The sequence below is a fragment of the Canis lupus genome, chromosome 8 (assembly GCF_048164855.1).
Source record: "Canis lupus baileyi chromosome 8, mCanLup2.hap1, whole genome shotgun sequence".
In the NCBI taxonomy this organism is placed as follows: Eukaryota; Metazoa; Chordata; class Mammalia; order Carnivora; family Canidae; genus Canis; species Canis lupus.
Window position 1 is genome coordinate 25,241,442 of NC_132845.1, and position 12,529 is coordinate 25,253,970.

Below are 12,529 nucleotides of genomic sequence, written 5' to 3' on the forward strand. Positions count from 1 at the left end.
GAAAACGTGAATGGTGTTACTTGTATAAAATACTACTGCAATAGTTCTTTTATTAATTTTTAATGTTCAGCACCCTCTGTGACCTCCTTTATTCTCTTGCTGTCAACATGGCAGGCTGGAAAAATTGAAATGGGCTGACAGAAAACATAGTGCACGTTGCAGCCCAACTCTGGAGTCTCTTGACTCTCTTTCTGCTGCACAGGCTAACGTGGCCCACGTTATTCTGCATTGCAATAATATTTAAGGCTCTGTTTGATAGCGCCTGATAAAAGAGAGTTGTGTCTGGACCTTGAGCAGGTGCTTCTCGTCAGCTTTCCTCTTTCTGACATTGTGAGGATGGGAATGGCATTCAATTAAGAGCAGAATATAATGTTTTAAAAATCGTGGCTCATAGACACACTTCATGCTCTCGAAATATAACACCTCAGCATGGATAGTGCTTTATTTGTGTCCATCCAGCCTCTTCCAAAAGCATATTTTGGTCTGATTCAGCAATGCTTTTCTTGAACAGTGGGACACTGCTATATTATGTATATTTACCACTGTCTCTATCACCAAGGAGACTAATCCCCATACCAGTACAGTCAAGAACCTTACAGCATTGTCTTTGCGAGACCAAGTTCATGTTGTCACAGCAACAGAGTGCGCAGGGCAAAGATACCAAACGACACGTTGGGATTAAAACTTCTGTTTCTGTTTTAAATGCAAATGTTTGATGATGAGAAAAGATACGCAAAGGTGTGAGGTCTGAAATATCTTCTTGGCTGATGCCATAAAGGCAGTTTTGATAATTTGTTTGGGACAGGTGTGAAAGCAAGATTTTTTGAAGGAGGTAGGTTTCAAAGTTCTAGGAAAAGTGGAAACAAATTCTGACTATGAAAAAGATATTATAATCAGGGGGCTAATGTTTTGCTTGTAGATGGCCCCGGTATTAGCCCTTACTCATAAGTGACAAGACATTTGTGACAATGGGAAATTCTGAGGAAAGCACAGACCACAAGAGAATAGAATTCACACACAACCCTATCTTGGTATCCTTTCATTTTTTGCAGTCAGTCATTTGAGCCTTCATGCTCAATATGCTCCATCTGTCACAACTATCAGGAATTTTGACCAGCAATGAGTTCTAAGGATTTGGAATTGTAAAAGACACAATATACTTGCTTGCAACATGGTCTCTTATTTTTTAGCAACCTTCAAGGAAGCAAAATGCAAGGAGAGGACAACACCTACCAGATACTCCTCCATATGTAGTCCGCTTCTCAATGCCCACTGCTGGCCAAGGTGTGCCATCAGCTTTTAATCCCATTAGACCTGAGACAGTGTTGGTAGCTGTAACGCCATCTGCGCCACCTATGAAAATCACTTCATCATTTACTTGCAGTTTTTAAAGGGAAAATGGTCCAAAGACCCACACGACCCAAGAAAATGAACACTCTTTATCTTGAGAACATTTCCTCCCCTCAAATGACTTTACTAATTTCACTCCTACCATTATGCTTAAAATGCTAGACATAAAAAATTTAATTTCCATCAATTCATTTTTCCATTTATTATACAGATTATAGATGCCACATGTTTTGTATTCAGTGTTATTTCCCAGGTAGTTTACAATACCTTTGCAAACCAAGATGCAATTTCCATTGGATAGGGCATGGCATATATGATTTATAAAATCATCCACTGGCTGCATGATTTATGTGTTCAATAGATATTTATTGGACATATGTTTAAGCCAGCACACTGGGCCCTATCAAATATAAAGGAAACTCACAAGAAGTTTCATATTGTGGAAGCCGGTATCTTTTTGTTTTGTATTTCACTGAAGGTTCAAATGCTACTGCTGTATTGTTACATTACAAGGTCATTTATTTTGGAGCAATTTGCTGTGATCATGGTTTTGTTTCATAATTCTTTGTGTGTGAAGTAGGTGTTTACCAAGAAAGATTATAAATGTTGTTTTCCCTGGTCAAAGTTTGGAGTCCAGGTGTGAACTCACTACTTTTGTGAGATCAAGTGCTTAATTTAGCACTTTTCTTTAACTCTTAAACCAAGATATACACATCTATTTGTGGATGAAGATATACTTTAATATGGCTACATACTTCAGGTCCACACTTCCATAACTAGACAACTGATGCAAGTCTAGTTTCTTACCTTCCTTTGCAGCTCTTGCGATGCTTACGATATCAGTGACATTTGGGGTCAACTTGGCAAAAAAAGGAATCTGAACAGCTTGCCTCACCCAGCGACAGATGTTCCGTACCAGCTCTGGATCCTGTTCAAATAGGTCAGTTAAATATAGAACATAATTAAAGAATTGTGATCAAAATGTGTACTGGAACAACAGCAAAGCTGGATATGTGCAAGACAAATACAACTTGACAATGAGCTACATGATATATTTCTCAATTCCGCCTCAGTATTACACCTAGACTCATTAGGGAACTAAGGTTAACACACTTCCAGTGAACTGCAAATTCATCACATAAAGGTTAAATTCCTCAAGGGAGCCTTTGGAAAATAAAATTACAAAGAGCCAAATGGAAGAAAGTGTTTTCCACTACCAGTTAAATAATACCAGGAGTAAAACATAAACTCCTGGTGGTAATTTTGGTAAATATTACAGAATTTCCAGTGTATTCATTGGCTTAAGCCTTACAAAAAATACTTAAGCTGCTGATTCCTGGGTGAATGATATTATACCTGAAGCCTGTTTTTTTCGTTATTAGAAGACTTAGTGTTGATGAAGTATATTCAAAGGAAAAGCTTTGACTTCCTAATCAGTCTAATTGTGATATATAGTATATGCTAATATGGAATAATCCAGCCTGGGATTATACATTAGCTGATCAGTAACTTAGTTTACTTTTGTAAATGTTACCAAGATCTGTGAAGCACTTTTCAACATTCATCTACTTGAAAGAATTGATCAAAATGACAAAAATGAAATAAAATATCAAATGCTCATTTTTAAAAGCAAGGAATAGACATTTTCCTGTGCCTGTTTCCTGTGATTTTTTTCAGGCTTCTATTTTCTCATGGGACAAGTATCATTTAGAGGGCAATCACCTATCCTTTCCATTGAAAATAACTTAGCTGTAGCAATGTTCTTTGATTTCAACACATACAATGGTCCTTTTTTTTATTACTTTTAGTGCAAAATTTATTCTGACAGGTACTGATAATGCACTTTGATAAATTACCTTAAAATATGCAATAGCAGTTCATTATTGAACTTGGTAATATTATCTTAGCAAGTTAAAATGTTTTTTGAATAAAAGAAAACCCCAGAAAAATATAGACATATATTTAAACTATGAAACAGCAGGCAAGTATATCATTTGTAATTAATATTTTTATATGTAAGAAAGTTGCTCTTTGCATTTTAACCTTTCAAATTCTTTTAAGATGAGATTTCTAATGTTATAACCTTTAGAAAGAACCTTTTCACTTACGTTTAATGTGTCTTGATCTGTCATCTTGTATTACTCTAAAAGTTATGCGTTTATGTGCTAAGATACAGCAATGAGGTAATTTCTGTTGATTGTTACTGTCTCTATTCAGCAAAACTCATAATTTTAACAAAAAAATCTTTGATTCAGTTTGTTCTCTTTTCAGAACAGTAATTTCTTCATTAGGCATAAATATTAAAAAAGCACTATATGGAATGCTCTACAGGGCATACTGTGCATTATGAATAGTAAAATCTGGAGACTTAGCTGTACAAATTCTAACTCATGAAAATGGAGATCTGCCCCTGCCCATGCAATGTTCATGAAATATTTATAACCGCTGCATTGGCATTATGAAGGCAGTTGCATCTTTGTGACTTTCATTTTTAAGTTATGAATTTCCATGGGACTTAGCCTAGAAATGACAGTAACTCTAGATGATATGAATTGCATGTCCTTTGTGAAAGCTCTCTTTAAGATAGAATTTGACAATAATTTAAAGATCACTTGAATTGCATAATACATGGAAGGTAGCCTGATAAGAATTACCGAGACAAATATAAAATATTATTTGGTTCCAATAGAGTAAGCACTAATAATCTGATATAGGTTTCTAAGTGGCTTTCGATACTATTGACCACCATGTCTTAATAATTTACTCTGAACGTTTATCACATTTTTTTTTTCTGTTCATTCTCACCAGTTGAATATTTTAAGTGAATGAATGCCTTTTACACCTGTTTAGCAATTTGGAATTTATTCAAAGTTTTTTGGATTTTGTAAAAAAAAAAAAAGTCTCTTGGTACCATTATTTACTTGAATCATCTGTCTCTATTTTGAGATACCATAATTTGACCATCCTATACTTTTTTTTTTAAGATTTTATTTATTTTTCTCATGAAAGACACACACACAGAGAGAGAGAGAGAGAGAGGCAGAGACAGAAGCAGAGGGAGAAGCAGGCTCTATACAAGGAGCCTAATGTGGGACTCTATTCTGGGACCCGAGCCAAAGTCAGATGCTCAACTGCTGAGCCAGCCAGGCATCCCAACCATCCTATACTTCTATGAGTTAAGATTCCTGGTATTCAGGTAATAGTTTTCCTCATCATCATACTCAGCTAAGACACTTGCTAACTAATCTTCATACCCAGATGAAACAAAGTTTGATTACCTGGGAATTTTAAGAACAATTTCTGACTAATATTATTGTAAAAATTAATGACTGTTCTATAAATGGCAAAGTTTTGCTTGACAGACATAATAGCGAATATTCCAATACAACTAGAAATGTGGTGAGGCTAATAACATGATAAAATGAATCTGTCTACTTTGGGAAATTAAGGGGCACACTATTAACTATTCACACTTTCCTGGTTTCCTTACACTTTTGATATTAATGTTTGAGATCTTAAAAACAATTAATGGTGTTTCTGCAACTTAACCTTCTCAATTTTCTAGTGATAGCATCAGATGGTATCACTCATTAGAGCCAGTTTTTAAAATCTTGTTGAAATGAATACATTTTAGATAAATTCTAATGCCCTCCCCCCCAATCTTCAGGACAGAAAATACACAAAGGTATGTTATTAATGACAAATTGAGAATTTAACATTATCCATCCCAACAAATAGTAAATGAAACCAAACAGTTTTGGACTGCTTTTCTATTTCTAGGCACAAAACATTATTGATTCTCAAAAGCAGTTGTGTCAATGAAAGGAAAATAAATAAAAACTCAGGATATTTTCAAATGATTTCTTTATATAATCACCAAAATATAGACGATGCCTAGGTTTAAGAAAAACCTGAGCATATTAAAAAAATTTTTTTTGAGATTTTTTTTGTGAGAGGTTGACACAGAGAAAAAATGAGCAGAAGGGGTAGGGGCAGAGGGAAAGTAGACTCCCCACGCAGGGAGCCCAAAACAGGGCTTTATCCCAGGACCCTGAGATCATGACCTGGGCTGAAAGCAGACACTAAACTGACTGAGCCACCAGGTGCCCCAAAACCTGAGCATATTTTATCATAGACAATATCTAAAAGCATGAAATCCAAGACTTCCTTACAAATCTGGGATATTTCTGAAGAAAAAGAGTAGATAATGATGGGGGAAAAACAGCTTAACTAGACTTTTAAAGTGTTTAAGCTATAAAAAGTCTACCTAGATATTCAAGTCTTTATTGACTTTTCCTACAGGTATTAATAATGCCTATCCCTGACCATGATTTGCAATCCCTCACACAGCAATTGTGTGTATGTAGGTGTGTATACTTTTTTTAACACTTGTTAACCTTTTTTGTTATTCATGTGATCACCAAAAAAAGCTCTGAGACAACAGAATGATTTTTTCCGTGATGGAGGTGTATGAAAAAATAAGCAAGAAATCCCTGAAGCCCTTAAAGGAGTGATGAGCCTGGGAAAGCACATGGTGGTCTTGAGGGTTCTGCACTGAGGTGAAGGTACCAGACCAGACCTGTGAAGTGCTGACAAGAGAATGAAAGACCACAATTTTGGTCTTTGACAACTTTAATAGCGAGCCTCGGGGATCCCTGGGTGGCTCAGTGGTTTATCACCTGCCTTTGGCCCAGGGCGTGATCCTGGAGTCCTGAGATCGAGTCCCATGTCGGGCTTCCTGCATGGAGCCTGCTTCTCCCTCTGCCTGTGTCTCTGCCTCTCTCTCTCTGTCTCTCATGAATAAATAAAAAAATCTTTTTAAAAAAATAGTGAAGCCTCCCTGTATCTGCCTGCAATTAATATACTCTGGAACAGATCTCTATGAAAACCAAACATCAACAACAACCAAAACTAGAAGTTGTAGCTCTGAGTAGATTGTTTGCTGCAGTAGTTTCCACCGTCCAAATTGTTTTTAAAGCTTTATTTTCTATCTGGGCCATAAGATAACAATTTCTAACTCTAGTAAATTTAAAGCTTATTTTTTTTTTTAAAGCTTACTTTTCTATTTGGACTATAAGATAATAATTTTTAATCTAGTAACTAGTATGTCTCCAGTTACATATTAAAGGGGTTCTATAAATGATATACCCTGCTGAGTCTGAGACCTCTAAGATGACCTCTCCATTGTAGGACAGGCATTTCCACCAATTTCCTAGGGCATCAAATCTCATTGGTTTCATGCCCTGTACAAAAGAACAAGCATTAGAGAATGAGACTGTGCGAATTTCTTGATAAGCTAAATTACAAGTGAAATTTTTGACTTTAAGAAACATTTCTCTCCAATTTACCTAGTAATTTTCACTCTGTACAATTCTTTTCAAAATGGCTTTCTTAGAAGGTGGCATTTCAGTGAATCTACTGAAAATTTTTACCAGTTATAAATGTTTTCCACTGAGGAACTTCTAGCTCTTAATTCACATGAATGCCAGGAAGTAGCTAGCATTTTTATTATGTCCACTTCTCTGACAGAGAACTAAGGCCCAGAAGATCAATCAGAGTACCTATTTCACCTTCTTAATTTTCTTTCCCATTATCATGTCCTAAACCATCATCTTCTTTAGTAAAATTGCTCCCTAAAGTGAAATTCAGTCATCAATTGTAAACCAGAACTATAAAAGGCTTTTACTTCATTTATACTTGTAAGACTAAATGTAGCTTCAGACTAATAGGCAAACGTGATGTATTTATCCTTCTATGTCAATAAAATAGAATAGAAAGAGTTGACTACTCAAGGTAGAATTATTAGTAAATGCAGATTGTACATTAGAATGGGAATGTTTTAAATTAACTTAACATTTAGCTTGTGTTCTTTTTAAATTGGTTTTTCAGACTTAAGGATTCTAACAATGACACAGTCACCTTGGAAAATCAGTTGGTAGCTTCCTAAAAAGGTAAACATTCACATGCCAATCCACCCACAAATCTCACTTTTTATTATACATCCAAGAGACATGAAAACATATATCCACACAAAGACTTGCATGTGAGCGTTCATAGCAACTCTTTCAGAAAAGCTGCAGATTGGAAATGACCCAAATATTCATTAATCTAAATGAATAAACAAATAGTAACATATCTACACAATGGAATATTATTTGGTGATAAAAAGCAATGAATCTACTGGATCTTACGCCAACATGGGATTAATAAAAAAAATTATGTTCAGTTAAAGAAGTACACACGAGTTTAAATGCTGTATGTTAACATTTCTATGAAATCCGACACACACACAACCTCTGCTAATAGAAAGCAGAGCAATAGTTGCTGAGATTAGGGTTGGGGCATCAGGGAGGGATTAAGTGGGAAGAGGCATACGAGATTTTTTTGAGTGTAATGAAAACATTCTAGAACTGGACTGTAGTAATGTTTACACAGGTGTAGACATCTAACGAAATACATGGAACCCTACACCTAAATGTGTTCTTACTATTAAATTATACAGCCACAAATTTCTTGTAAAATATATTTTAAAAAATTGTAAGGGTATTTAAATATAAATTAAAAAATGAAAGCTGGTGGCATTATGGGCAATGTGGGTTCTATTTTTTCAATAAATATTCCTTGAGCACCAGGTATGGAACTCTTTTGTGCTACAGACTGAGTGGAACAAGGAAGGCAGAGTCTACTAGAATATAGAAGGCAGACACATGAATGAAATCCATGTTGGATGCTAAGTATAAAAAAGGAGATCTTAATAATGCTCTCTCAGATTATTTCAGAGCACGTAGCACAGGATTTGGCACATAGTAGGCTCTAAAAAATATTGTTGAAGAGTTCACATTGCATAAATTAACACTGCCTTTCTTATTCAATTTTCTTAGCAAAAATAGAATATAAAATTATTGGATCGAGGACAACCTAATAAATAACTATTTTAGGCATTATGCCTTATGTTAGACAATGGTGTTTTAAGAATATATAGTATACTATCCCTATTCTTAAAAACAAAACAAACTTCATAACCAAGGAGGATAATACATATAACAAACATATATAATGTGAATATAAAATGTTGTAAGTATATATACATGCAATGTATATGTGTATAAAATATTTTATATGTTATATTCTTTCTTCTCCACGTCCCTTGTACCTTAAGTTGAAGAAGACATGGAACCACTTGTGTGTTCTCTCCTCCCCAAGGCACTACAGCTTTCTCTATTCCATTTCTCACTTCAAGTTTCTCTTTCTTCTTGTCTCTTTGCCCCAAATGTCCTTCACCTCTTGTCCCTTGAATGAACACTCAAGGCAGCCTCTGTGACCAATCCTCCCATCCTACCTAAGCACAGGATGGATGAGTAAATGACTGCCTTTTAAATACTTCCATAACATTTCCTTATTTCTTCATTTATCACAATTTTTAATCATCACTCACTTATGGTTTCTTTTTCCTCTCGACTAGACTATTAATCTTTTAAGGGATGTAGCCTACCCTGTATCCTGATCCTCTGGCACAGAGTCTGAGATACTAAAAATTATAAATACTGTGTTGAACTTAAAAAAATGAAGAACTCCTAGATATATATAGCTTTCCACAATGACTAAGAAAACATTTGCCTTTTCTCTTCCACGGTGCCAGAACAAGACGGAGATATTAGTAGTTCTTCCCCCATGAGCTGGTGGAGTTTGAAAAGTCTTCTGATGCTCCCTCTTGTGAGTTAAAGTGTTTTAGAGGGCAACTGTCCCCTCCTGTGGCCTGGAAATTCATGAAGACCTCCCTGAGGTTCCAGGCTGCCCAAGGTCTCTTCCTCTCTGAATCCTTAGGGTATTGAGGCTTCTCTAGAATTTGCACCCCTAACCCTACCTCAGTTCCCAGTCCTTGGTCCTTGGAGCCTGGTGGGAGAATCAGTTCATATTTTTGTCAGCTAAAGGGAACTTATATTCTTTTTCTATCCCTTTAAAAAACATTTCCTGTGACATAGTTTATGCTGTTTTTCCTCCCTTCACACAGCATTTCCTTGGTGTATCATTCCTCTGACATTCCTAGTGTCAGAGTTCCTATTGCCACACACTGAGTCTCAAAAAACATTTTTAACAAATGGATAAGGATTGCCATGCAATGTTTAGACAATTCTTGGTGGCTAGATATTCTTTGAGTCATTCTTCTTCTTTTTTTTTTTTGGAGTCATTCTTTTTTTTTTTTTTTTTTTTTTTAATTTATGATAGTCACAGAGAGAGAGAGAGGCAGAGACACAGGCAGAGGGAGAAGCAGGCTCCATGCACCGGGAGCCCGACGTGGGATTCGATCCTGGGTCTCCAGGATCGCGCCCTGGGCCAAAGGCAGGCGCTAAACCGCTGCGCCACCCAGGGATCCCTGGAGTCATTCTTCTTATTCTCTTTGAGACTCCCTGATTCTCTAGCTACCTCTCCACCAGCTCACTTCATTACTCCCAATTGGCAGTGCTAATGGTGGAGGTCAGTTCTTGAAACTTTTCAAATTTCAAATCTTCCCCTCCACAATTTTCCCCCAATGGAATCAGATTCAGATTTCCTTGGATTATCTTGATCCTACTAGCTAATCCAAACTAGAAATCCACTGTCTTATCTGACAGGGTAATGAGGTAATGAGGTTGGATAAGATATACTTGCCCCAAAAAACCAGTCAATGAACATCTCTTGCTCAGCTCTACGTACTAGCAGTGAGTGTCATAGGGAGATTCTCCCTCACAGCACTATTGCTGTCTTCTTGTATAAATGTCTGTGTCTCTATTTCAGGAATCCCTATTATACCAAGGAAAGAAGGAAGAGGAGGAGATGAAGGGAGGCAAGGGGGAGGGGAATGAGAAGAAGAAGCAGCTGAGCTCAGATTAAGTTAAGGATTAACTTTTTGAGTTCTTAAATAATCATGTAACCTTTCGCCAAAACTGAAGTGTGGATATGCTCAGGTGACTTAACTAGAATCTGAAGTGTTCTTACCAAAACCATGCAGAAGTAGGCAATTGTGACAGACACAGACATGCACTACTCAGATCCTCCTTCAGGAAAAGACTCAAGCCCTGTCACAACAGTGTGGTGAGCTGACCTCCTCTAAGTGCTGACACCTGGTCAGCCTCAGTTTTTTAGAGAGGTCAGGCTCCTCTTGGGGAGTCCCTCACCAATGACAGCAAAGTTGTGGTACAAGAGCTCAGCCAATTCTATCAAAAGCAAGATTCCTCTAATGGCAATCTTTGCTCTTAAGCCTCCATTAGACTGGCAACGATTTTTCTCATGTCTTCATCAGGATCTCTTTGCTCTCCTTGCCCAGTCCTACTTCCTCCCCTTTCCTTTCACAAGCATTGTTCCTCTATTAACCTTCTGTACTTCGGACTCTATGTCTGATTCCTAGAGGCCTCAACTGATATAGCAATTCCCTACTTGGATTTGGAAATCTCCCTGTGATAGGATTAGGCTATATTCCAAGGAAGTGAGGGAAGAAAAATAAATTGCCCAAATACTCAGGGTATCTCATTGAGAGAAAAGCAAGAAAGTTAAGCTGAATCCAAACAAATCTCTGAACTCCAATTTTCCTGGAAGGTTCTTGAAAGAGTCAGGCCTAGTCCAGCCAACAATGGCCAAGAAACAGGTATAATTTTTTGCCCTAGAAAAAGACTGCTTTAAGGGACACAGCAGAGAACAATGATGGGTGTCTTCTGTCTATAGACAGTTCAGAATATTCTTAAAGAGTTTAAACATCTACTTTCAGAACCTGCTGAAAGAGTCACCACTGTGATGTGGACCACTGAAAATGATTGTGCAGAAGTCCATGGATAAAAAAAAAGTTATACCTTTGTGTCTGAAAGTCAGGTCTACTCAGCAAGGGAGTATGGCCAGGGAAATCAGTGTGTATAATCCCTACCCAGTACCATGTCTCTTGTTGCTAAAGCCAATTAGTGACAACCTCCTTAATAACAACATGAAAGTGTCATCTGGAAATTTCTTCCAGGTTTGTTGAATCTCTAATACTCTATTCTAAAGTATGCTTATGCTTTCATAATCCATCCTGTTTGCCTGAATTCTTGTATTTCTGTTTTTTATTTCCCTTTGCCCACTTCATTCTGGATTAGTCCAATTTGAGTTTTGACACCTGCCTAAATTGACCTGCAGTTGTCCTGTTTGCATCCAGACTTGATCCATGACTTGCTGATTCATGAAGAAGCTTCCCAATGATTTTTCTTTGTTTCTGCTGGACATTTCCATTTCTTTTTCCTTTGTCTTAGTATGTATTTTATTCTTCCCCTCCCAATTCAAGATCGACACAGACTCAATACATCTATCTTTATAGGCAAAAAAATGCTATTTGAGAACCATACATTGGACATAGTACAAAGAAATTAAGATACTTTAAAATCGTCTTTATTAAATATTATTTACTACTACTCCTTAAAATATTTTTGAAAATAGATTATTCTTTTTAGAATTATTTCTATTAAGCTCCCCCACAAAAGGCCTTGATCTTTTCTTATATCTGAGTGGCTATTTATCTGTGAATTCAAAGGCTAGTATTATCCATCATTGCTCATAGTTTGTTTACTAATGAGGTTATATAGTGTAACGTGGAAAATCTTAATATATGGAGAAATAGGCTATGCACATGCTTTGCTGATACCACCAGTAGGGGTTCAAAATTGTGGACCAGCTGAACCAAACTGAAACTCAGCAGGCTTCCCAATCACTGCTCAGAACACACTAAAAAGACTTCAGTGGGTAATGAAGTGCAAGCAGTTGCTTCCACCACTGTGTATGGATTCATTTTAGATAAGGGCGAGTGAGTATTTAACTATATAACAAGGAGTTTTTATTCTTTGCAAACTTCAGACAGCTTGTCATTTGTTTTCTTAATGCAAAGCATTAGTGTAAACAGTGTAACAATGGATATTTTATACATCTGTTGGTCTATGCACTCAGCCTATGTTTTCCAGTGCCAGAGTTGGAAAACAACCACAAGCACATAACCTCACTATCTTTATAATCCCATATTGGTGTGAATGATTAACTGACACAGGGAGGAGGCTACTGTAAAACAGCCTTCTGCCCTGAAGCACCCACAATGCTGATACATTTAGGATGAAGAGAGTCTAGGGAAGTCATGTTTCTGTCCTGGGAACTTTATGAAATCTAAGCAAGAAGGAATTACTGCTGA

General features: G+C 36.7%; 1 protein-coding gene across 4 annotated transcripts in view; it reads right to left on the reverse strand.

The window, feature by feature from the left end:
- The window catches only part of DPYD (dihydropyrimidine dehydrogenase), a 790,677-nt gene that overhangs the window by 210,301 nt on the left and 567,847 nt on the right, over positions 1-12,529 (reverse strand). For all 4 annotated transcript variants that reach the window (XM_072834642.1, XM_072834646.1, XM_072834643.1 and 1 more), the window contains 2 exons: positions 2,158-2,278; positions 1,234-1,353 (listed from right to left, as the gene is read on the reverse strand). In XM_072834642.1, coding sequence (XP_072690743.1) covers positions 1,234-1,353; positions 2,158-2,278 — 241 coding nt within the window. The remainder of the gene's footprint in view (positions 1-1,233; positions 1,354-2,157; positions 2,279-12,529) is intronic.